Source organism: Rhagoletis zephyria, unplaced genomic scaffold, assembly GCF_001687245.7.
Source record: "Rhagoletis zephyria isolate East Lansing unplaced genomic scaffold, Rhagoletis_zephyria_1.1 Rzeph_scaffold_05997, whole genome shotgun sequence".
In the NCBI taxonomy this organism is placed as follows: Eukaryota; Metazoa; Arthropoda; class Insecta; order Diptera; family Tephritidae; genus Rhagoletis; species Rhagoletis zephyria.
In genome coordinates this window covers 1-24355 of record NW_016163080.1, presented here as the reverse complement: position 1 = coordinate 24355, position 24355 = coordinate 1, and the positions used below count along the sequence as shown (strand labels likewise).

The 24355-nt window shown below is 40.2% G+C and overlaps 6 protein-coding genes and 1 long non-coding RNA gene across 9 annotated transcripts; 4 read left to right on the top strand and 3 right to left on the bottom strand.

Annotated features, from left to right (window-relative positions):
- Positions 1-1801: 1801 nt before the first annotated feature.
- On the top strand, positions 1802-6412 carry Glg1 (Golgi apparatus protein 1). 2 transcript variants are annotated; one of them, XM_017628482.1, is made up of 7 exons: positions 1802-2854; positions 2978-4072; positions 4132-4656; positions 4787-5155; positions 5227-5596; positions 5664-5770; positions 5826-6412. In XM_017628482.1, the coding sequence occupies exons 1-7, from the start codon at positions 2162-2164 to the stop codon at positions 5994-5996; spliced, it is 3330 nt and encodes a 1109-aa protein (XP_017483971.1). In that variant the 5' UTR covers positions 1802-2161; the 3' UTR covers positions 5997-6412. The 2 variants fall into 2 exon arrangements, with proteins under 2 accessions (XP_017483971.1, XP_017483972.1); XM_017628483.1 differs by having other exon boundaries at positions 1805-2854; positions 4132-4644.
- A 762-nt stretch (positions 6413-7174) lies between these two features.
- On the top strand, positions 7175-9040 carry elgi (E3 ubiquitin-protein ligase NRDP1 elgi). Its single transcript, XM_017628485.1, has 5 exons — positions 7175-7715; positions 7844-7986; positions 8080-8524; positions 8603-8768; positions 8831-9040. Exons 1-5 carry the CDS (start codon positions 7626-7628, stop codon positions 8932-8934), a joined length of 948 nt encoding a protein of 315 aa, XP_017483974.1. The 5' UTR covers positions 7175-7625; the 3' UTR covers positions 8935-9040.
- Positions 9041-9971: 931 nt separating this feature from the next.
- Positions 9972-13008, bottom strand: LOC108372738 (uncharacterized). Its single transcript, XR_001848885.1, has 2 exons — positions 12440-13008; positions 9972-11859 (listed from the first exon to the last, which is right to left on the bottom strand). It is a non-coding gene; the product is annotated as an uncharacterized LOC108372738 (long non-coding RNA).
- A 164-nt stretch (positions 13009-13172) lies between these two features.
- LOC108372736 (uncharacterized) lies at positions 13173-14213 on the top strand. 2 transcript variants are annotated; one of them, XM_017628487.1, is made up of 3 exons: positions 13173-13391; positions 13476-14016; positions 14068-14213. In XM_017628487.1, exons 1-2 carry the CDS (start codon positions 13271-13273, stop codon positions 13985-13987), a joined length of 633 nt encoding a protein of 210 aa, XP_017483976.1. In that variant the 5' UTR covers positions 13173-13270; the 3' UTR covers positions 13988-14016; positions 14068-14213. The 2 variants fall into 2 exon arrangements, with proteins under 2 accessions (XP_017483976.1, XP_017483975.1); XM_017628486.1 differs by having other exon boundaries at positions 13476-14213.
- A 23-nt stretch (positions 14214-14236) lies between these two features.
- Positions 14237-20877, bottom strand: Brr2 (U5 small nuclear ribonucleoprotein l(3)72Ab). The gene is made up of 6 exons (XM_017628488.1): positions 17785-20877; positions 16254-17435; positions 15949-16123; positions 14980-15262; positions 14672-14914; positions 14237-14610 (listed from the first exon to the last, which is right to left on the bottom strand). Exons 1-6 carry the CDS (start codon positions 20867-20869, stop codon positions 14368-14370), a joined length of 5211 nt encoding a protein of 1736 aa, XP_017483977.1. The 5' UTR covers positions 20870-20877; the 3' UTR covers positions 14237-14367.
- Positions 20872-22019, bottom strand: LOC108372731 (putative U5 small nuclear ribonucleoprotein 200 kDa helicase; the record flags this gene model as incomplete). Its single annotated transcript, XM_017628481.1, has 4 exons — positions 21846-22019; positions 21246-21703; positions 20949-21183; positions 20872-20883 (listed from the first exon to the last, which is right to left on the bottom strand). Coding segments are annotated over exons 1-4 (750 nt in total), but the record flags the coding sequence as incomplete, so codon positions are not given.
- Positions 22020-22805: 786 nt separating this feature from the next.
- On the top strand, positions 22806-24351 carry LOC108372730 (phosphate carrier protein, mitochondrial-like; the record flags this gene model as incomplete). Its single annotated transcript, XM_017628480.1, has 3 exons — positions 22806-22902; positions 23176-23593; positions 24280-24351. Coding segments are annotated over exons 2-3 (444 nt in total), but the record flags the coding sequence as incomplete, so codon positions are not given.
- Positions 24352-24355: the final 4 nt, after the last annotated feature.

Here is a 24355-nt window from a genome sequence, read left to right as displayed (position 1 = left end):
ATGTATACATATTTCAAGTTTTTAAGCACTCGTGATAACGCTACAGTATTAATAGGTTTTCTTTCGGTTGTAGTAGGTATTGCGTCGGCACTTTATAGTTCTCGTCGTACAAATTAATTACTTTCTCCATCTTTTTTTGATTCAATGTCGCACTATTTATGTTTAACGGCCTTATGAAAATGTTGAAAATATTTTGTCCATTGTCTGTCTGTTCATCGACTTTAACTTTTCTAAATGTCTCTCTCGTCAAAGAATTCGGTCTTGTAGTATATTTTCCTTTCGTACCTTAGGAGCCACAAGGCTCCTCAGCGTCGTCGCCCATTTTGAAATCAAACCAACTGTAGTTTTTCACTAGAATTTTTTATCAGTTTATTTTCAATAAATTTGGCAAAAATTAGTTTAGTGTGTTGATTTATGACGATAGTATCACTTAAACTATCCGTATGAAGTGTTTTGGTATATCTTCCTTCGATTTTTTACTATTTATTTAATAATTCAAATCCGTTGGAAAATATGCCGCCTTATACAGCGTTTTTGCTGCATTTAAAATTCAACATTTAGCATTTTCGAACATATGTTTTCGAAGAGCGTTCATGCTATCGCATTTAGCAAATGTACATTTACGCGAGTTCGAAATCGTATGCTTATGGCAAACAGCCGTGTTCCAGTCGCTTATTCAGATCCGTATCTATTACGATCAATTCTCACGCAGAAGATAATGTGCAAAAAACCCTACTGAAAAGGAAAAAATAAATTTTAAATATTTTATAAAAATTCAATACAAAAACTTTAATCGTTTTAATCATTTGTTTGTGTTTACTTATGTTCATTTGTCGGTGCTATCAATTGAAATTTCCTCACTTAATTAGGAGGAAACAAAACGAACAGAGTTAATCACAAATTGATCCAGATTTCTATCAGCATCACATCGATGTTGAATTTGCGTATTTTTTCTTTATCCAACTAATGTAAAATAATAAATGAAATCTCGGCGATCACTGAAACGCAGCTAGCCACTGCATACTCGAAAAAGCAATGTTGCCACTTTTTCTCATTAAACCATGTTCGAATCATGAACCAATTAGATCAGATCTGACCGGTTGAGAAGCAGCCATTTGTAATAGCAATTGAGAAAAAAGTGTGTGACGTTCGTAATTTTGAAGTTTGCTATTTCTGTTTTGCTCTTTCTTTATTTGTATTTTGTCCATGGTTTATTTCAGTGATTTTTAAGTGATTTTTTGTGCAAATGTAATTAAAATGAAGTGCGCGGTGATTGGATGCAAAAACACGTACAAAAATAATAAATTGGTTAGCACAAACATGTGCACAACATTGCTTGCAGTTTTTCTTTATTCTTCGTCTCCATATTTTTTGTTTACTTTTCACAGATTATAACATGGCGCCGAAATTACAAACGTCTGCCAGATAATTACTTTTTTCTTTTGCTTCATCTTGTCAGATCTTGTATAGTTAGATCATGTGTTCGAATCGTGGAAATTTTGGAGGATCACAGGGTTGCTTTTAGCATTTAGATTCTTAATGCAAAAATGGAGTTGCATTTAGGTGACGAATTTTGTATGGATAAATGTAAATTTAGAGTAGCATTTAGAGCTAAATGCGCTAATAAATGTGCTTTTACGCGTAAGCAAAAACAGCCCATCAATTTTTTGTATGTATTTTTGTATTTTTGTATTATTTTAATTTTTTTTTTAAGAATTTTGCTGTTGAAATTTAAATTTCTGATATATCAAGAAACATTTGTGGTATTTCTGGGAGATAAGGAACGCAACTATTGTACCATGGGCGCGACCAAGGCGTATCGATATGGATCAAAATGGATGCACTTTGGGCGCGACCTTTATTTTCTGGATTGTGAATGTGTACGAACAGACCTGTTGTGTTTTTATTTTTGTTATTCTTATCGTAGAACTGTCATTTCTCATTTTACTTTTCGATTTTTTTCATATACTTCAACATTGCTCTGTAAATTTCAGTTTATTGCAATCAATTGTTAATATAACTTGTAACTTTAATAAATGTAACGCGGAAAATCGGCAATATTAAGTACACATCAGCAATTTTCATTAATATTTCTATATATGTACATACTACGTGTGTGCGTACAAGGATTTTGTGAAAAGCGCTAGCCAAAAGATAGGAAATGGGGCTGCGAATTGTCTTGCTGCTATTGCTCTCAGCCGGCGCCACGCTGGCGAATTCCAAGAATGCAGATTCCTCATTAGCACAATTAGAAAATAGCCTGATTGATAAACCAGAATGCAAAGAATTACGTTCACTTTGTGCACACATCAAACAAACCGATAATATATCCGTATTGGAGTGCGTCAGTACATTTTCCTCCAGTCAATTGGAGGCGGTGCCGGATAAATGCCAACATGCTTTATGGCTGCAACAGCGTATAATTCTATCAGATAGGTGGGTAAACGACCAGCTGGTACCACAACATTGCAGCACACAGCAGCAACAGTTGACTTCCTGCCTGAACGCTGTGAATTTATGGAATTGTATACACGAGCGTGCAATGCGTATGGAGCATAGCAACGAATGTCGCGCATATATTTTGCGTGCAATCGCGGTATTTTTTCCAGACTTTGATCAACTGGGCGATTTTTTGATTGGCTGTGGCTCTCAAGTTGAACAGCTGGAGTGCGGCCGTTTGAACTTAGAACGAAGGAGCATGTCACAAATTGAAACTGTGCAGTGTTTACAAGAGACAGCAGCTGATTCACTGGATGCGAGATGCAAGGCGGAATTGTCGCTGATGGAACAACAGCGTAAGGATTTGGAATTCTTCGAGGCCTGCGGAGATGACTGGCGACGATTGTGTGGACAGGTGTGATATACCTTTTGTGTATAAAGAAATTATTTTTCTGTCGCTAAAGTAGTACTGTGTACTTTCGTGTTAATGCTTTCGTTTAAAAGATTCAGTATGTAAACATTATTTCTTTGTCTTTAGGAACCTGCTGGCACAGCTGCGGCATTCAAATGTTTGGTTAAGAACAAAGCAGATCCAACAATGACACGGCGTTGTGTCGAAAAAATTTCACAACGCGATCGCGAAATTGGTAAAGATTACCGTCTTTCACATGGTCTTGCTAAAGCTTGTAAGGACGATATCAAGCTATATCACTGCAGACGTGGTGTGTCAGAGGACAAGCAAGTGCGCTTGGCGCAAATTTTACTTTGCCTTGAATCGGTGGTGAAGAACGGCTCGTTAGTTTCGGCTGAGTGTCAAACGGAAATTAACGATCATCGTCACATGCTTATGCATGACTACAAACTGTCACCGGAAATTCTCAGCGACTGCGCCGACGATATACCGAAGTTTTGCGCTGATTTTGACAAGGCACAAGCGGTTAGAGGCAATGCCATCGGAAACGCAGATAATGGTCAGGTCATTCATTGCTTAATGGAACATGCCAGATCCAAACGTAGAAAGGATCGCCGAGTTACTGCGCAATGCCAACGCTCCTTAGAAAAGTTAATAAAAGCAGCTGACGTGGGAGAGGATTGGCGCGTGGACCCAGTACTGCGCCGTGCATGCAAGCCAGTCGTTGACGTGGCTTGCCGCGACACAGATGCTGGTGAAGCGCGGGTAATGTCATGTTTGATGGAACGAATTGGCACACCGGTAATGCGTCCAGACTGCGAGCAAGCGCTAATGCTCATACAATACTTTGTAGCGCGCGACTTCAAACTGGATCCACAGCTATATAAGCATTGTCACGACGACGCGATCAAATACTGTCGCGCTAAACACGTGTGGGATGATGTAAACGACAATCAAATGGATCCTGAACGCGGCCCACTCATATTGCCCTGCTTGCATCGTATCGCCTACAGTGATGATACTAATTTGGCACTGCGCAAAGACTGCTTCAAAGAGGTGAAGCGCGTTATGCGCCAGAGAGCTGTATCTGTGGATCTCATACCTGAAGTCGAAGACGAATGCATCGAAGATTTGTCCATGTTTTGCTATGATCGCACACAGAAGGGTGCCGAAATGGACTGTTTACAAACGAATCTTGAAAAGCTTTCTCCGGCATGTAAAGTAAGTGAATCTGCTACTAGTTGACTATCAATGTTTGCTAATAACATTTAAATTTGCAGAAAGCTGTTACGACCTACACGGAGGAGGAGGCGGAACACATTGAATTAAATCCCGTCATTATGTCTGTTTGCATTAATGCAATGCAAACTCATTGTGAACACATACTAAAAGGCGAAAGGGATAACGGTGATATGATGGATTGCTTGATTTCGCATAAAAACGACGCAGACCTGCGTCAAGATCTCAAATGTCGCGCAGCAATTGAACATTTTCAAATAATTTCCCTGAAGAACTATCATTTCACATACAAATTCAAAACCGCATGCCGTCCACATGTAACACGCTTTTGTGCAGCAAGCACAACTAAAAATGAGGTTGTCGCCTGCTTAAGCGAAGTGATGCGCAACGACACCATACGCGGACAACGTCACTCTATACCAAAGGAATGTCGGCAACAAGTCAAGGCACAACTCTACCAGCAACGCGAATCTATATTACTTGACCCGAAATTGGCTAATGCATGCAAAAAGGAGCTTGAGACATTCTGTGGTGATGAGAAAGGTCCTGGTCAGGTGAATAACAATGCAAGTTTCTTTTCAATCATTAATCACCACACCAACACTCATTTGCTTAATGCTGTCACGGCATCAAGCCACCATATGTTTTAACAATCCAAAAACATGCGTTTACATGTTGTTATTTTGCTTCGTACAGGCCTTAGAATGCTTGCAAACAAACACACAGCGGCTCGGAAGCTCCTGCCACCATGCTATTTTCCTAGTGAAACGCTCACAGCTTTCCGATAGTGGCACGGACTTCACACTTGTCAACACTTGCAAGGAGATGACATACAAATTTTGTAATAATGCTGACTCAGAGCACTTGCTGGACTGTCTAAAGAGTTACAAAGATGACCCGCTGTTCGATCCGCGCTGTCATTTAGTCGTCGTAAATCGCATGATTGAGCAAAATACCGACTATCGATTCAATCCGTCGCTGCAGCTGGCGTGCGGGAAAAATATCGATCGTTATTGCTCGCATATTGTGGCAACGGCACAGCCGAATGAGGAGTTGAACGGCATGGTAAATTTTAGCAGATGATAAACACTGCATTGTTATAATTATTATTTCGCATCACATCGTATGTATTTTAGGTCATACAATGCTTAAAAGACAAATTCCGCGAATCCCGTTTAGATTATGATTGCACCCAAGAAATGATCAAAATACTGCAGGAACAAGCCTTAAACTACAAGCTAAACCCACTGCTGCAGAACTTCTGCAAATCTGAAATAGAAGTACTTTGCAAGGCGAATCAACAAAGCCGGGAGCATGGCATGGTTGAGGAATGTTTAAAAACGGCTTTCCTTAATCACAAAATTATAAATCGTGATTGTCGCGTTGAAGTTGCTACGTTGATAGCTGAAGCCAAGGCCGACATTCACGTAGATCCTATACTGCAGGAGGCGTGCACTGTAGATTTGCTACGTTATTGTTCGAATGTGCAAAGTGGAAATGGACGAAGTAAGTTGACAAGCAAATTAATTATATACTATAGATCGCTTTGTATATTTTCCTAACGCTATTGCAGAATTAAGATGTTTACAAGTCTTACTGAAAGACCAGTCAAAGGCCATGGACCAGGATTGTCGTATGAAGTTACAGAAACGTATAGAAATGTTCCGCAATGCAGATACGGTAAAAGTAATAATTTTTTTTGTACATTTTAAATTATTACATTAAGAAATTGCAGGTGCTCGCTCAACCTCCGGAAAATATGGAAGAGCTCGTTAGTCAAGTTGTCGCGTCGCCAGCGAAAAGATTCTTCTTTATTGTTTTAATATTTTCCATCGGAATGTTCTTCTTAATGGGTATTTTTCTTGGACGTATAACTAAACGTGCAATCAATATTAAAAATAAATAAACGTCCAATAGAATAGGAAAAATGTGTGACACAACAATCATATTTGCTTCCACCTTCCTTCAATTGCATAAAAACTAAAAACCCCCGTTCCATTATCTTTTGCCACGCGCATTTGTAATTTCAATTTGCAAAATTTTTCATATTCAATCCTATTTTACCTTTCCTATTCTTATTGCAATAACTTCTTAACTTATACACTTAGTTGGAACTAAGTACAGGAAAATTGTTAATCGAATTCGTTTCAGTATGCAAAGTGAATATCTTTAAGTTCTTTTATTGTAAAAGCTTTTCTGAATATATTTTTTATATGTATAGCAGAATGCTTAACAGAAATGTAGAATATATTGTTAAATGTGCTTAGTATAATAGAATACGATAGTCAAGGCTTTACATTAATAAATACTTTTTTATAAATTTTAAAATTGCTCACCTCAATTACGAAATCAATTTATGTTGTTTATAGAAAATGGTCAAGATTTGGGACCAATTTAGGATTTGAAACATTGAATATGCGCTTTATAGATTATAAAGTGCAACGCTCAAAAAGTGAGGGGGATGAAATGCAATAATTTGCATTTACTTTAGGGGGGCGCGCGGTGGTTAAAGTATTAAAGTATAAATAAACACCTAAGGATTTTTAAGGTTATCTGTTCGTCAGAATATTTTTTTTTAGTATGTATGTTACCGCATAACTTTGGACCACGTTACCCGATTTCTATAATTTTTTTAAAGGAAAGGTGTTACCTCACAGGTGGTACCATTCTAATTTGGTTTAAATCCGATCATTGGTCATGAAGAAATTAACGATAATCTTAAATTTTTGTATGAGAATCGAAATCGATTTTTTTTTTGCTTAAAAATTACTTGTATGAAGTTGTAGATAAAATAAATGCAATGCTCCAGATTAATCTTTTTTTTAGGAAAGTTTTATAATGAAGTGCACTTTTTAGGTGTTTAATTTTTTTTCTGACATTTCGAGCGCACTTTAGTTTTTAGTATGGTGTTCTTTTTTTGTAATTTAAAGCTACTTCCTAATTCTGTATAAGAAGAACTAATTGGCTAGCAAAATCGTATGGTGTTATGTGGAAGAAACTACCAGAAAAAAAATATTAAAAATCAATGGGTTATAAAATTGCATACCTAAAATTTTTCTAAAATTAAGAAAAGTTGTTTGTTTAATTTTTGGCGACATGGCAACATGCATGGTTTTGACAGCTGTCAAATTATTTTCTCATTTTTAGTTCCCTATTTTATTGCCATTTTCACTTTGGCTTCCTTGTTCGTGATTTTTTTCGGAATTTTAGCTTGGTTTTGTTTGTCGTTGAAACAATAAAAAATTGGTGAAAATATCAATAATCTAGCCGAAAGTGCATAATTAATTAAGAAAACGGCGTGTGTATAAAGTATAAATTTTATGAGTATACAAAAGGAAAAATAGTGTTCAGAAATAAATTGAAAGGGCACGGGTTAAAAAAAGCATAGAAATTGGGTATTCGTGGGCAAAAGAAGAAAAAGTTGCGAAAATAACATTTTCGGCTTTCCAAGCAACAGTGGTGTTGCACAAAATTTGAAGCAATCACTGAGTGTCGACGTTTTAGCAGCATTGGCTGCCTATAACGGTTAAAAGAAATGGGCTACGATTTGCATCGCTTTCAGGGCGAAGTCGACGAAGAACTCACTTGCCCCATATGTTCCGGCGTGCTGGAGGAGCCGCTACAGGTCAGTAACCGCTAACAGAAGCCATTACTTGAGGGAGTTAAGCAATTTTATACAGCATGAATTACACTACTAGCTAAGAATGCGGCTAAGATTTATTACATTGATTGTCTTTTCATTTATCTTCATAGGCGGCAATGTGTGAACACGCCTTTTGCCGTGCGTGCATCAATGAATGGCTCACGCGCCAGCCCACCTGCCCAGTCGACCGCAACACATTAAACACTGCAAATCTGCGCGCTGTGCCGCGCATACTTCGCAATCTACTTTCACGGTAAGTATGGCGACGCCCAACCGAAAGTAAAATCATATACATGCATATCTGTAACTTATGAAATTTCCATATGCATTTTGCACATTCCTCTAGACTTTCCATTACCTGTGACAACGCACCATATGGTTGCACCCTAGTACTCAAGCTGGACGCACTCAATTCACATTTGGAAGAATGTGAACATAACCCCAAACGTCCATTGCCATGCGAAAAAGGTTGCGGCTTCGTCATACCCAAGGATGAACTAAAGGATCACAACTGTTTGCGCGAATTGCGTTCTATGATACATCAGCAACAATTAAAAATGGGAGAGCTTAAGACAGAGATTGCTGACCAAAATTTGGCAATCAACGAATTGAAACGTGAGTTGCAACTTTTTAAAGACTTTATGCGCGCAATGCGCGTCTCAAATCCAGCCATGCGAGCTATTGCCGATCAAATGGAACGGGATGAAGTTATACGCTGGAGCTCGACACTGTCAAGGGCGCGCGTAACACGCTGGGGTGGTATGATCTCAACACCAGACGATGCACTACAGGTGAGCAAATTCATAGATATGAAACAATGCGAGATTGAGTTTTTGAATATTTCTAATGAGTTGATTATTTATGTTCAGATGATGATAAAACGTGCTTTGTCCGAGTCTGGCTGCCCGCCACATATTTTAGACAATCTAATGGAGAATTGCCACGAAAGACGCTGGCCGCGTGGCTTGAGCTCTTTGGAGACCCGTCAGAATAATAGACGCATCTACGATAACTACATTTGCCGGCGTATACCGGGTAAGTTATACGTAGGAAAGATTTATTTACTACTGAAGTTTCAAGCATTGATCAATTCTTAGGTAAACAAGCTGTGCTGGTTTTAAGCTGCGATAATGCTCACATGTCCGAGGATGTAATGGTCGAGCCAGGCTTGGTAATGATTTTTGCTCATGGCATAGAATAAATAAACACACACTATAGAGAGTTGCACACGATTTAAAAGATTTATTTAAAAAGGCAAGTAAAAAACATGCAAATAAGGAAAACTAATAAATCAACTATAAAAAATATGTACACAGCGGAAATACCTATTAATCCGAGCTTGAGTCAGTGTGAATATGCGAATTTCGCTTTTAATCAAACGACTACGAAATTGTGCGCGACACATTGATATGCAAGCCAAATTTCAGGTGCATACTTATTATTTGTTCAAGTCTTTAGCAGGCTTAAAAAATTTCCTAACAATTTTATTATTGAGATTTTCCTTAAGTTGATTATAAATTTCAACATTTTCGATTAAAGTTAGAGATTTATTTTAACAACACGATTCTTAATTTTAATGCTTAAAATCAATTGTTATGTTAGCATAATAATGTTTACAGTGTCTTAATTTGGCAGCAAAAAAAGCTTTATCAGTTAGTCAGGGTTTATTTCGATTTGATTATATGTGGCACTTTCTAATACTATATTCATGTAAAGGAGTATACATTTCGTTAGAATATAACAGAGAGGGTCTGCCATATCCCACACTCTTAAGTATAAATTTAAAAATTGTAGTTGTAAGCGCACTGATTTGAATTACCAGAAATTAATTTCAACATTATTGTCTCATCAACTGCGAAACTATGACATGTTCACGCTCAGTGGTTCTTAAATGTATTAGTCCATATGGTTAGATAACATTGTTTCACTCAAAAGGAAAAGCTCATAACGTCAGCTTGGAGCTAAGGATATTTTAAAATATTATTATATTTACAATATCTGCTTGAAATAACGTTTCGCTTTCTTAATAACATAACAGTTGTCCATAAAATAATGAGAGAGAGATTTTGACCAGTTTTTACTATTTTTCTTTTGCTTATTTAATGTTAATTATTATTATTTTTTTTTAAGTCTAGCAGGTTATGCGACAAACACCATATAAATCCACATTTAAAACTTTGTACAAAAACTAAAAATTCGTCAAATTTTCACCAAAAATTTCAAACTTTTTAATCAGAATCTTTACACAAAATTCGTATGCATGTTTATAGCCCACTAAACTTTATTATTAGAAAATGCATGTTTCATGTTGGTAAAAACTCCCGTTGATTTTCAAGACTTTTTTTGTTGAAGGTGTTTCGCATTTTTTCCACACAAGTAATTTTCTTTTATATGGAAGACAATGCTAAAAAATCAACGATATTTTTAGCAGCATGAAACTTGCTCATCATTACACTACAATTTAATAGGCTACAAAACTGCATTTGACATTTTGGTGAAACTTTGTAGAATTTTTATAATTTTTGTACAAATAACATCAAATAAAAAGAGAAATTGGACTTGTTCGAGGTTCGTAATAAAATCGGCAAGACTGCAGCACTGATGAAAATGTGCAACACTGTTGCAAATTCTCAAGTGATACAACATTGCTAGAATTTAACACCGAACGTGATACTTTAATGATTCGCGCAATACTGCAGTTCTGATTGCAACTCGAACAAGCTCATTGTCAGAACAGGTCAAGGCATCGGACCTCTTTTGTTCCGTGGACAAGTGTAAATATTTTAGCCCTACCCCATCTTCAAATACAACTGAAACTTAACGCAAGCTGATATTTTAAATCCGTCTAAGACGTAAAATATTATGCATACTTTGTATTTGTAGTCTTATTTAAGCGATCTCAGACCGTAAATCAATTTTGTGTTAGTAAATAATATTAAAAAATCAACTACATCAAAGTTGGTGTTCAATACGATCTACATAGTACATACATAGTTAAATATATTGGCGCCGGTTTAATTACATAAATAGTACTGCATTTTTTTGTAAGCGAGCGACAAAAGAACGCTCAATTCGGGTAAAAATTTCCTTTTAGCTACTTAAGCAACCCTGTTGGTAGCTGATAAGAAACGTGTGATTTGTTTAACGGGATTTAAATACAAAAACCAATTTGATTGAGTAATTATGCGAGGTATTCGCGTAATATATATACTTGTTTAAAACATAAGTCACGTATACAAGGAAACAAAAATTTCCCTCTCCACTTTCCCATTAACAATTCGCAATAGAGCAGTTTTTTTCACTTAACAACACTACCCTTCAGGTCGCGTATTTTTTAACCGACCTGGTTGAGCTCGGATAAATAGCCGAGTTTGCGTTGTTGCTTTGCGTGTATTTTGTCATTTAAGCGAGTGTTCTTTTGTAGCTCGGTTGCAAAAGAATGCACCTAGTACTTTACACATTTACAGAGTTCTTGATCAGATATGTAGATAGTGTAGAGTATACCTACAGATTTCTATATATTACTATTACTATTCAAATGCACACGTTTATGTAGATATAAACAATTTCATAATGCACTTTGTTAAGCCAATAGATAAATATGTATATCTGTGCCGGTTTGTTATTTGATACGCATACACATTTATGTATGTAATTAGAAAATCAATTACTACAGAAGAATTTCATGTATGTACTACGCTATTTTCGAATTTTTGAAGTCGCTAATTTTTTGCTTTTATTACCGATATATGTAATACCTAAACATATTAAAATAATAAGTCCAAATAAAGATATACAAAAATGCAACTCAGTTATTTAGTTCACATGAATTTAATAGCTAAATATTTGATTAAAATTGTTAAAATTTTTTCAACTCCAGAGCTAATTTTTATGTCCGCTGTAGAGAAAAAGTTATCCATTTAAATTTTAACGGCTTTAATTTATCGCGGACTTCCTCGTTTTGATCATGTCTTCTTCCGCTCTATTAAAATACTCAATTCTCTTTCAAATATCTATATATCTTCTCTTGCAAATATCTATATATCTTCTCTCTACTATTCCCCTTTTCTTCCACTCACTGCTCACTGGTCTTTCCCACTATGATCAAGCTCTTTACTTAACTTCCCTGCAGAAAATCTGACTAGCCTCAAACTAGCGTAGAACTAGACCTTTTGCCGACAGTACCAGTTCTAGCTCAATACCCAAGCAATGCTTTCGACTGCCCAGTTTTACACGGCGATGTCATTGGCGGTGGCAATTGTCGCCCAGTGCATTACTTTGCAACCGGTATTTAACCGGTTCCAGTTTGGACAGTTTTTTTTTTATAAGAAAACGTTTTTGCGATTCGACTTTTGGACATTTTTTTCGTTTTTTCTTTTCCTTTCCAGATTCCGTTTTTGTTACATATTTTATTAAAAAAAATATATGTATTGTAAGCTGCATGCAACAATTTAAATTCATTAAATTTGAAAATTCACAACTGCCTCCACCGCGATTTGAACTCGCGACCAACGGTGGTTGAGTCGGAGGTCTTCTCGCTGAGCTTCATTCGTAGTGTACAAGTAGTGAGCATTTGCACATTTATACCGCAAGTTTAAACTGTCCCGCTCTGCATTCCTTTTGCACTGGTTCAGAGATAGTTCTGAGATATTTAGTTCGCAACTAGAGCTTTGTCAGACTGTCTCTAAATTTTACTGCAGGGTTACTACTACTATACACACACGCGCACACTTGTTGCTTTATTCGTTTATTTATCGCTGGCTTCAAAGGAAAACCCCAAAACTAGTTTTCTTCCTTAATGAGCTGAGAAAACCAGTTCACTTATTGCTGGTCGCTAAGTCGCCGCACTGTCCATTGCTTCGATTTTGTAGTGTAGCCCTGCTACCTTGCCTCCATTGGCTTTGCGATTAGAGCTATGGTTATTTTAAGGCATAGCTATTGATTGTTTGTTTGAGACTGCGCAACCTTCTGGTCTTCCCCCAGCATTCGGACGAGTTCGTTAGTTAGACAGTAAATTTGCTTGAGATGTTGCGCGTGTTGAGCATAACGTTACGTTTGTAGATTAAGTACACTTACCCATATACATATATGTATGTATGTATGTGGAGGCAAAAAGGTTGTATGAGATTTGGTTTTGACTATGATATGTATTTTCAAAAACTGTCGAATATAATACAAAACTTTAAATTTTTGCTTATCAGAAACGCTTTGGAAATCGCTAAATTCCCTACTTTAGCGAATTTAATTTCCTATCTTTTTACGTTACCCCTTTCTAAATGCAATATTAAACACCTTCCGCTTCTACATATATCACTACATATTGTTAAATGCCGACACTAAGCCGCTCAGTGTTACCTTTTCTGGTTATTTAGCCGCTTAGCGCTGACCATAAGTGGCAGCTAGAAAAAGCGAGAGTTGTCTGCGACTCAGTCAATGACTCAGGCGATAGTCTGGGTTTGATCGTCGCTTTGTGAAGACTAACTACTGGGACGTTGTGCAGAAACTTCCGCACACACTTCAAAGCGGAGAGCATACATATGTATATTCAGCTTAATATGAATTTCTTAATAACTGCGGTTTTAACACTCATAGCGACACACGGCAGCGCGTCCAGTTTAAATGTTGTTAGTGACGATAGCATAGCCAGTGCCCCATTGCGTGAGTAAAAGCAAAAAACACCTGCATACGCAACAGAAATATAACTAAAATTACTTGCATTCCTCTTTTTTGCCTTTGCAATAGCTGCCACTGGCGCTGCTGTCGATGAAGTGGTAGTCGAATCTTCGCTCTACATCAAACCAAAAACCAATTTGAAACCACAGGTGCGACGTGTGCGTAGCATACCTTTTGATATGCCTTTAAATGACGCTTCATTGCTGGAGCACGTGCGTGTTAAGCGTCGACCACAATTCCAGCCCCTCACACCACAATATGGACAATCGCAGGCTACCGCTGATGCCTCAGCCTTTGATAGAAAAGGCCCAAACTCGGCCGCTTCGAATGCTGGTTCACAGGCGTTCAATGCTTTTGGGCCAAATGGATCGTTTGGCGCCTCTTCAGCGGGCACCTTAGCCCAAACCTCGCAGTTGGGATCGCATGGCTTTCAAAATTCCGCCGGCGCTTCGATGAGTCAAATGTATCGGCTACCCAATGGACAGGTAATCAACTTTGCCAGCACAAACAGTTTTGCTAATGGACCCTTCGAAAATAATGCCAACAGTCGCGGATCTGCAGTGTCTGTAGGTCAGGCTTAAAGTTTTCAGTACTTGAACAATTTAAACGTGCAATTGATTTTGATTTAAGTTAAAAGATAATATTTCGCAAGTAGAAGGAGTTTGCCAGTAGGTTTGAAAATGTATTATTGCAAGGTTATGATAAAGTCCTTAGTCACCGTTGTCGCGTAATTTAAGTGGTGGAGCTTCGGATTTAAATTTGATACCACTGCTGTGCTTACAAATAAAGTAAAACATGCTGCAATTACATTTTTTTGTTGTTTATTTTCTTTTTTTTGCGGCCACTTGCCAAGTCGCGTATGCTTCAAATATGCAAATGTATACTAAATACACAAAAAACTACAACTAACGATAAGAGAATTCCATATATTAGATAATGTATTTCTTATGATCAAGCAAATTTAATCCGACTCGCTTTCACTTTCCGACTGGAAATCGCCTACTTCAATGGAGAACTTATACTCCTGATCGCAGCCCAAATATGAATCACTCATATAGTACAAAGTGTACTCATGACGGCCAGGGCTAGGCGCAACGAAATCCAATTTTATTTTCGCCTTCTGCTGTAGTGTCAGCCGCTTAATCGATAGCAAGGAATTAGTTTTTGGATCACCAATCACCACCCACCAACCTTCCTCACGTTTCTATAGCAGAAAGGTGTAGTTATAAATTAAGTTAAAAAAAAACCGGACTTCTCTATCATACCTGTGGGAAGAATGGCGCTATGACCGGGCCTGTAACTTCATCTTCACGCTCTAGCTGCACAACAACGTTCACCGTCGAACCGGAATTTATGCGATCCTTATCCAGCACTTCGAAGTTCATTTCTATGTTCGGATAACGATTACAGAAGCGCGCCACATCAGCCATTTGTGCGTCGGTCAACTGCAGCAGTCGAGAGCGATCATCATCCTCCAACTCCATAATGTCGAAAACAGTTTCGATTTTCTGAAAATCAAATGAATTATCAAATATAATAAGGTTTGCCAAGCTCAAGACCTATTTGAACATACCTTTTCAGCGCAACGCTTAATGATATCGGCTGAGAAGTGCGGCAGCTGTTTCAAATACGAATCTTTACTCCACATGGCTTGTGTTACCATTTGTGCCAGCTCCATAGCGGCTACAGCCGGCGAGAGCCAACCATTAGAGCTAAGCACATCGACACAGGCCTGAATGAGGCGAATAGCCTTGCCCAAAATCAACTCTGTGTCGCCTTGCAATTCGGGTCCCAATTGTAGACGCGATAAGTGGGCTTGTAGCAACAGGTTTGTCTTGATGTGGGGATCGTTGAATCTGCGTTAAATAAAATAATATTTCTTAAATACTTGTATTTTTGAATGCTACCAAGCAAAGCTAAGATTAGGGGTGTGTTCAGAAATGCATCAAGCCAAAGCATCAGACGCTTTTATTTCTAAACCATAATTGATGGAAATATCCAATATGCGCAACTACGGTTAAATGCCTAATTGGAACGTAATTGCGTAAATAAGGCATTTCCGTCAGTTGTAATTTAGAAGTAAAAGAGACTGATGCTTTGGCTTGATGCATTTCTGAACGCATCCTAGCTTATCTTTCAATCTTTGTCGTCAAATTTAGCCAACAATTGGGCCAGAAAATGTGCCGTTACGGCAGGATGGGATCAATGGGAAGTGCAAGTCACGGAATAAAATGTTCATTGCCTGTTTGGATAGAGCTTACGGTTGGGCAATCTTCAGGTTATACAATATAGCCGACCAGCCCTAGCTATTATGCCACGTCGTGGAGGGCGGGGTGGCATTAGCGTTCATGGCGCATAATGTCGGAAGTTGTTGTTGTAACAGCATACAAATTCCCCATACAGATTTTGAGGAGTGTTGCTGGAGTGACAGTCCTTGAACAGATATAAATCTGGGTAGCTCCGTAGACCCAAATGTTGTGGGAACGAATGTCGGAAGTCTATTTTCTCTGCCTAAAAAGTGCTATTGGGTAATGCTACTCACTTTGGTGCTGAATCGTTAGGTCCCGTCAATTTGTTTGGGAGACGTTGTGATAGTGTGCGCAGTATATTTTCCTCATGATGGCGCACAACAATGTCCTCATACTCCGCCGCAGAAGAGATGATCTCCAGTAAGCCGCGCACTTTGGTTTTGCTATTCAACGACAAGCTGAAAAGTTCTGAAATGGAAAGTGGTGATTTTTAAACATTGTAAACTTTTCTGGAGTAACTTGAATACAAAAAAAAAAAAAAAAGAAATTGGGGATTAAAAAATTAGCAAGGACAAACACAAATTTTGAACACACATACCAATTGTTGTGTAATTAATGTAATAATATGCAGCAATCATGCCCAGATTAAGCGGCAAAGTATCCATATCATCCTCAATGCTGATGCACTTAGATTGCTCCAAATCGGAGAGAGTATTTTCGACCAACTCTGACAAGTGATCAGAGAGATGGCGATGTGTAACTCCTTGCAAGTTGTAATAGTTCGGATTTTGCGTCAGACGCCTGTATAAGAATGTCCAGGTCAGATAATCAACAGCATCCTGCTTGTTTTCGATTGTTTTCGTGACCACCTCAACATTGAAGTGATCATGCAAACGGTGATCCAAGTGGCTCTCAATTGGCAAGGGCTCATTTATGAATTTTTTGAAGAAGTCCTTCTTCGACGATTGACACATCAGCACACATTTGGCGTCCGCATCTTCAATTGGACGATTAGCGCGTCCGATCATTTGCAGCACATCCGTTATGGGATAGTCCTCATAGGAATGATTCTTGCCGTTGTAGAATTGCGTGTCCATAATAATTACCAAATGCGCTGAAATACTCATGCCCCAGCAGAGATCGCGCGCCACCACCGCCACCTGTACGGCCCCAGAATCAAAAAGTTGCTCCACCAGACGGTGATCGGAGGCTGTTAGCCCCTCGTGTATGTACGCCACGCCCTGAGAAAGTGTTTCCTTCAGCGTCTTGTCAGACATGCGATCCAAGAAGGGCTTGATATCCTCTTCTTCAGCGTGAAAGAAGCGATTCGGCTGCATATCAGATGCACTATAAGTGAGTATGTCAATGGCGGTGAGGCGCGCTTGCTTACGCGACGATACAAAGACAATGACGGGCTTGTGAGGACTGTATTTGATGACTGCATTGTATACGGGTTTAGACATGGAAGCTATGCGAGTGGCATTATGCGTGATGCTATAGCCTTGAATGTGCAGCTCCAGCGGAATGGGACGCACACTCGGATGGAAATTGAATGTGGCATTGGCGTTGCAGCCGAGCCACTGTGCGACATCACGCGCGTCGGCTAATGAGGAGGAGAGTGCCACAATGCGAATCTGTTTCTCAATTTGTGAGGAGATATAACGCATGCGCGAGCAAACTACCTCTAAAACTGGACCATCTTCACCGCCTACCAACTGCAGCTCATCGACTATGAAGAGATTGACTGCTTGCACGNGTATGTCAATGGCGGTGAGGCGCGCTTGCTTACGCGACGATACAAAGACAATGACGGGCTTGTGGGGACTGTATTTGATGACTGCATTGTATACAGGTTTAGACATGGAAGCTATGCGAGTGGCATTATGCGTGATGCTATAGCCTTGAATGTGCAGCTCCAGCGGGATGGGACGCACACTCGGATGGAAATTGAATGTGGCGTTGGCGTTGCAGCCGAGCCACTGTGCGACATCACGCGCGTCGGCTAACGAGGAGGAGAGTGCCACAATGCGAATCTGTTTCTCGATTTGCGAGGAGATATAACGCATGCGCGAGCAAACTACCTCTAAAACTGGACCATCTTCACCGCCTACCAACTGCAGCTCATCAACTATGAAGAGATTGACTGCTTGCACANAGCTTCAAATCGGTGCCAGTTTCACCGGTTAGCTTGACGACTTTGAGTGATAGGCCGCCGAACTTGGCGTGCCAATCGGCAAAAACCAGATCGGCGAGCGCTTCCTTCGACACCAAGTAAACACAGCGGCCCTCAGCTTGCTGCGAAAATAGACGCATAATAGCGAACTCGGCAATGGTCATTTTGCCGGAACCTGTAGGCGCACCGACAAACACATTGTCGTCGCTATTGTAGACTGCATTGAAGACCTGCGTTTGAATTGGATTGAACTGTGGGAAACGTTCAACATAGAACTCCTCGAATTTCGGCTTGCGCAGTGCAGATATGGGCAGCGGCTGCAAATCGAGCAACTCTGTGGGTGGCATATTTTTCTCCGGTAATATTAAATGCCTGAATGATACCGGCAGCTGAGTCTCGGAGCCAATCCAGCGGTCAGACACGATGCGTAGAAAATATTGTGGTGGCAGCGGTTCGAAAACCGGCACAAAAAACTTGATTTGATGTTCGTCTTGTGAATACTTTTCCTTTAGCAAAAAGAATTCGTGATGCAAAATCACCTCAGAATCCACATCTTCAATGAGTATCCAGAATCCCTCAGATAAACCGTGAACTTTCTCGTCCCATTGAAAGTCGGGCGTGATTGTAAGCTCAACGCGCAATGTGGCGCGGGTGATGGGCTGTATATGCGTCGAAAGCTCCAGCTTGGGGAATTGATGCACAAACTTGTGTATGGTCTTGCCCAACTTCGGCACACGTATCAGCTCACCAATCTCATTTGGCTCCAAATCGTATAAGCGCTCCCAAGGGAAATTTTTCTTCTCCAACTTCTTGGCTATCTCGTCGGGCATCTTTTTGAATTGGCGCAGTGGCGTCATAGATTGCCACATGCGGCGGTCGATCATCTTGCAGAGCGTCAGTGTCTTGTCAGCCAGCTGTGCCCAGCCACGATACAGCACAATTTCGAAGATTGCGCGCATTAAACGGGACGCAGATTGAGTTATGAACACCATGTCCGACATCAGTGCAAATCCTTCCAACTTCAATTGCGAGATATACGCTTGCAGTAGTACATTCACCTTGGCGCTGTGCTCCTCCATCGACTCCTTGATGGGTATGGGCACACGTTCCATCAGCTTTTGCAACTCCAATTTTTCTTCTTCACGGACAGCAATGTGCTTGAACTCCGAAGAGAGTGAGAAGACGCGGAATAACTCGATCTCACTGAGCGTCTGCTTTAACAGTTGATTATAAGTCATCATTGTTTCATGTGTGCAGTAATAATGGGAGGCTATGCGTCCCAGCTCGGTCACTTGGAACTGGCCGCTCTTACGATCGTACTTAACGAGGCCGCTGCGATCCAGATGTAGCGAGGCAGTGTGTATAAGATCGGCGCGATGTTGCTCCAGTAGTGGATCGTCGCGTATGGCGTCGTGCGAAACACCATACAAGGTGGGGTTGCGCAACATGCGTATGTAAAGGTAAGTATAGCCAAGCCAATGCACAGCATCTTTCAAATTCTGCACTGTGCCGAGCACGATTTCGGCATTCAACATGTCGGGCATTTTAGAGATGAACTGTGACTCGATTGGAAGCTGCTGATTGAGCAGCGAGAGATAGAACTGCAGTTCGCTGTGGTTTGTGATGAGTATGCCTTCGCCTTTGGTGTCGTACTGCGGACGACCAGCACGTCCCAACATTTGTAGCACATCGAGAGCGCTAAGCTCTACCCAACGACCCTTCTCCGGATTGTATACTTGAGTGCCTTTGATTATAACTGTATGCGCGGGCAAGTTAACACCCCAAGCAAGTGTTGCAGTGGACACTAGGACCTGAATATGACGATCGGCGAAAAGATCCTCCACCAGCGTACGATCGACACGTGTCATGCCAGCATGATGTATGGCGAAACCGTAGGGCAGTAGCTCCTTCAACTCCGTATTCTTCACCTGCTCTGCCTCTGTTCGCAACACTTCCATACTAGCTGATCCCTCGCGCAGAAAACTACCAAGTGTGTCCTTCTCTAAACACATGTCGCGCACTGCACGCGCTGTCTTCCCAGTCTCCTTGCGCGAATGCACAAACACCAAAACCTGATTGCGACCAGCATGCTCCATTGTCTTCTCGTAAACAATTTCGTTCATGACTTGGAAGCGCTTCAACGCCTTCTTTTCAGTCACGCCGATGTATTGTTGTTCCAGCGCCACTGGACGGAAGCTGTTGTCGAAATAGTATAGTCCTTTATCCGGTTTGACGCGCAAGAATGTTGCTACATCTTGATAGTTAGGCAGCGTAGCGGACAAGCCTACCAAGCGTACATCCTCCTGTGTGGTTTCAATATTTCGAATTGTACGGGCCACCAATGCCTCAAGCACTGGACCACGTTCATCATGCAGCAAATGGATTTCATCGATGATGACCAATCGCACCAGGCTTGTAAAGGTCTTTTCTCCTCCCTTGCGTGTGATAATATCCCACTTTTCTGGTGTGCAAACTATAACCTGTGTGGCGGCTATTTGCTCGCGTGTTAGCTGATGATCGCCTGTCAACTCGGAGACAGTTAAATTATAACAAGACAAGCGACGGCCAAAGTTACCCACCATTTCTTGTACCAAAGACTTCATTGGCGCTACGTAGATGATTTTAAATTCATCCACATTAATTGTACCATCTTCATTGATGTGTTTGCCGATTTCACGCATCATTGTTAGTAAGGCTACGTTCGTTTTGCCAGCACCGGTGGGAGCGCATAGCAACATATTTTCATCACTGTCTAGTGCGGCTTTCCACAGACGACTCTGGATACGATTGAGAGTTTTGAAACCTTCAAATACTGGCTGCACATACTTCGGTAGCTTATCAATGGATTGAAGCTCTTCCTTATCTTCGTACGGCACTTGTTTGAGGGCGGGCACATGTACTTCTTCATAGCCTTTGCGTTGCTTGCGGAACGAGCCGTCAGGCAGTTGGCACCTTTTATTTGCCATGAAGTGAGATCCCTGTGTAAAAGCTATCTCCTCCAACTCGAGCACTTGCCGCACTCCAGCCACTTGACCGGCCATGCCTTNGTGAGTAACTGCAAGAAAGGAAAAAATATTACTTAAAAAAAAATAAAAATAATTTATCCAGAGCCTTGTTTACATTTTCTGCGTGTAATGTATGATCTATGCGCGCTTCCTCGCCTTCCTCTTGGCCATCTTCATCACGTATTTCACCGTGCATGTCGTTATCACTTTCTTCTTCTGACTCCTCAAACTGCACATTGATGCCATAAGTCTCGTCTATTTGCTCCTCATTGCCAGCAATACTCAAGGCGTTTACGGCATCCGAGCCAAAATCAGTGATTTTCTTGCCAAGATTTACCAGCAAAGCAAATCTGAAGTAAAATGTATATAAATATTTAGAATGAAAGCGTTAGTTTATATCATTTATGCTAACCGTTCGTCGGTTACCGATCCCAGCAAACTATCTATTTCTCGCTTTCGCTCACGATCTTTTAGCTTGTCATTTTTCAGCACCGCCAAAATTTCATCAGCCGCACCGCAAAGAATGTCACGCGGCTGATCACCTAAAGCTTCTTGTATGAAACTTAGCAGCACCTCATATGTCTGTCGAGTCTCCTGCGTTTTTGGGCGGTACACAATGCCTACCATTTCATCTATACCCTCCGACAATAGCGTAGCTCCTTTCATGCGCTCAAAATCATACTGGGCTTCATCACGCTTTTGTCGTTTCGCTTTGCGTTCTTCCATTTTTTCAGGCTTTGTACGCTGATAGCGGTCGCCCATGCGTGTTCCCTCCAACTTGCCCACTAGCGAGACTACCTCCCCGGTGGCCTCATCGCGACGCGGACGTTCAATGAGACGTACATCAGCTTGCAGGACAAGATTGGAATTCTAGTCGAAGGAATATATTAGTATTGTTTTACTGAAAATCCCGATATAAATTAAGCGTTTAGCAGCGTCTTGTAACACCTTGTGCATCTCGCAACTAACATTGCTATTTGGTACGCTTTTTTCCTCCAATCTGGATACTTACGGCTTTATATTCATATTGTAGCTGACGAGCTGCTGCATCCGCCATTGTGCCAAGTGGATTTTTCTAGCTGAAATGCACAAATATTACAGAAAAACTAATTTTTCAACCAACGACAACAATTTTTCACTTTTCCAGAGGCTGTTTTTTTCATTTGCTGTCAAATGTCATCTTCAATTTTACTTTTATTCCATTCTCGGTTTTGGTTTTCGAATAGTTGCATTTTTTGGGATTAAATAGCATATAACAGGATTGCAAAGTCCCAAACCGGTTCAACGCCTTCTGCGAAGCGCACATTGGCGCGATTCTGTCGTTGCGAATACGTTGCGAGTTCGGCTGTTAACTTCGAATCCGCAAACGTGCGCACACTTGAGCGATTTTTTCGCGTCGATTTCCGATGTACAATTCACTCAATTTTCCCTTTATTTCGTGTATTTTCGCACTCGGCGTGCCCAAATCGTACAAAATACTATTATTACGAACGTTTTTATTAGTTTTTGTACATTACACGTTTTTTTTCTTTGCCTTTATTGCTGTGACACCTTTCTTCTTCTTCTTTGACGCCTTCAAAACGCTGCAAGTCGCGTTTCGAACGCGTCAATAGAGAAGAACATTGAATGTTCGAAAAATTCGCAGCGACGGAATCGTGCAAGTGTGCGCTAGCGCATTAAAATGTATGGGTAGCATTGTTGTAATTTTTGGGCTTGCGGATTCGCAACGACAGAATCGCGCCAATGTGCGCTTCGCTTTCTACATAATAACTGGTTCATGGCTAGCGCGTTTTAACAAAGAACGTAAATCTACCTTCCGTAATTTCCGTACCTACGTAATTTACCTTCTTTGATGAATACACGGAAAAAAAGAAAAACATTAATTAATGATTAATTTTTTGCAACAAATATTTTAACAACTCTGGCTAAATAAACAGCTGATTTGTAGCGAGCGATTCGCAACCCTGTGTGGTTATCAACGAGCTGCTAGTTGGCGTTCAACTGACAGTTGTGAAGTGGGTACTTTTTTCTTAACTGTCTTTCTCGTGCCCGAGGTTGGTGCTGACTTTGTAAGTGCATTTAATTTTAATTTAATTGCTATTTAATTATTCCAAAAATCCATTTATTGGTCAAAATCTTACCGAGAACTGTATTTTTGTAAAACACAAACAATCAAAAAGGGGGAGTTAGCTGCATAAGTGGGACCAAGTCTAACAGATCATGTGCTAATTATTCGTTATGTAACCTCAACCGAAAAATTACAAATCGGTATATGAGGCATAACTTCGGCAACGACCTTGTGCAGAATTTCTTCTAAACTACTCTTTCTCTTTTCATTCCAGTTTTTAAAGGAAATCACCGAAACAGGGAAAAGTAACATAATCCACAATGTTCTCGTCACTGTATGAAGCTGCCAAAAACTCCCCATTCCGGACGCCATTTTCCAAAGTCCAATGCGACAGCACCGGTAAGTCGGGCCCTGTGTCCGGACGCCAGATTCAGGCAGCTTCAACTCCTACTGGTGATTCGTGCGAATTCGGCAGCAACAAATACTATGCCCTCTGCGGTGTCGGCGGTATCCTGTCCTGCGGTACTACGCACACCTTCGTCGTACCGTTGGATTTGGTGAAGTGCCGACTCCAAGTTGATCCCAAAAAGTACAAGAACTTGATCAATGGCTTTAAGCTTACTGTGGCTGAAGAAGGCGCACGTGGTCTGGCTAAGGGCTGGGCTCCAACATTCATCGGCTACTCGGCACAGGTGAGTGAGTGGGCGATGTAAATTAGTGATAGGTGCATGATTGGCAACACTGGAATGGGAGTTGGAAACAAGCAAAACCAAATAATGTGTCTCAAGTATTTTTGCTGATGGTACCATTCGTTGTTTATTGAAGCGTGGAAGTCAGAATAAACGCAAACGAAAAGTATGGCGTCGAGGTTACACAATCCATTTTCATTATTGGTTTATTGATTTTTAATGCTAAAACGATTACAACTTATTTCTTGCCCCCAAATTAGGCCTCAATCAAGTATTTATAGTTTTTATTTCCTTCATAAAAACAACAAATGTTTGCTTTGCTTATCTCCCACGCATTTTGGTGATTAATTTTTATGCTCATTAGTTTTTGTTTTAACAACATAGTTCCTCGCTTATCAGCGTCTGCATTCTGCGGTAGTGTATTTAAGAAACGCGGCGTCATCAATTTAAATTGTTATCATGTGAGAATTGTTTGTGTAAACCATTTCTATCATATACAAAGTGGTACCCAAGTTAAATATTTGCTGTTTATTTTTAATTATTAATTTTTTAATTATATAACTTTATTTTTGAATAAGTATCTAGTAAAATTTGTTTTAAAGCAACACGTATTCGCTAGTTTTTTTTTTAGTTTTAATTTGAATACAAGATGATTTACAAACGTGTATCCATATTTGTTTACTACTTAGGGACTGTGCAAGTTCGGCTTGTACGAGGTCTTCAAAGTGTACTACGCCAATCTGTTGGGAGAAGAGAATGCCTACT

Excerpts from the sequence above, each read along its gene's own strand:
- LOC108372736 (XM_017628487.1), top strand. The coding sequence starts at position 13,271 with ATGTATATTCAGCTTAATATGAATTTCTTAATAACTGCGGTTTTAACA. Across the intron at positions 13,392-13,475 it reads CATAGCCAGTGCCCCATTGC|CTGCCACTGGCGCTGCTGTC; the intron begins GTGAGTAAAAGC and ends CCTTTGCAATAG.
- Glg1 (XM_017628482.1), top strand. The coding sequence starts at position 2,162 with ATGGGGCTGCGAATTGTCTTGCTGCTATTGCTCTCAGCCGGCGCCACG. Across the intron at positions 4,657-4,786 it reads CTGGTCAGGTGAATAACAAT|GCCTTAGAATGCTTGCAAAC; the intron begins GCAAGTTTCTTT and ends TGCTTCGTACAG. Across the intron at positions 5,597-5,663 it reads GCAAAGTGGAAATGGACGAA|AATTAAGATGTTTACAAGTC; the intron begins GTAAGTTGACAA and ends ACGCTATTGCAG.
- elgi (XM_017628485.1), top strand. The coding sequence starts at position 7,626 with ATGGGCTACGATTTGCATCGCTTTCAGGGCGAAGTCGACGAAGAACTC. Across the intron at positions 7,716-7,843 it reads TGCTGGAGGAGCCGCTACAG|GCGGCAATGTGTGAACACGC; the intron begins GTCAGTAACCGC and ends TTATCTTCATAG. Across the intron at positions 8,769-8,830 it reads CATTTGCCGGCGTATACCGG|GTAAACAAGCTGTGCTGGTT; the intron begins GTAAGTTATACG and ends ATCAATTCTTAG.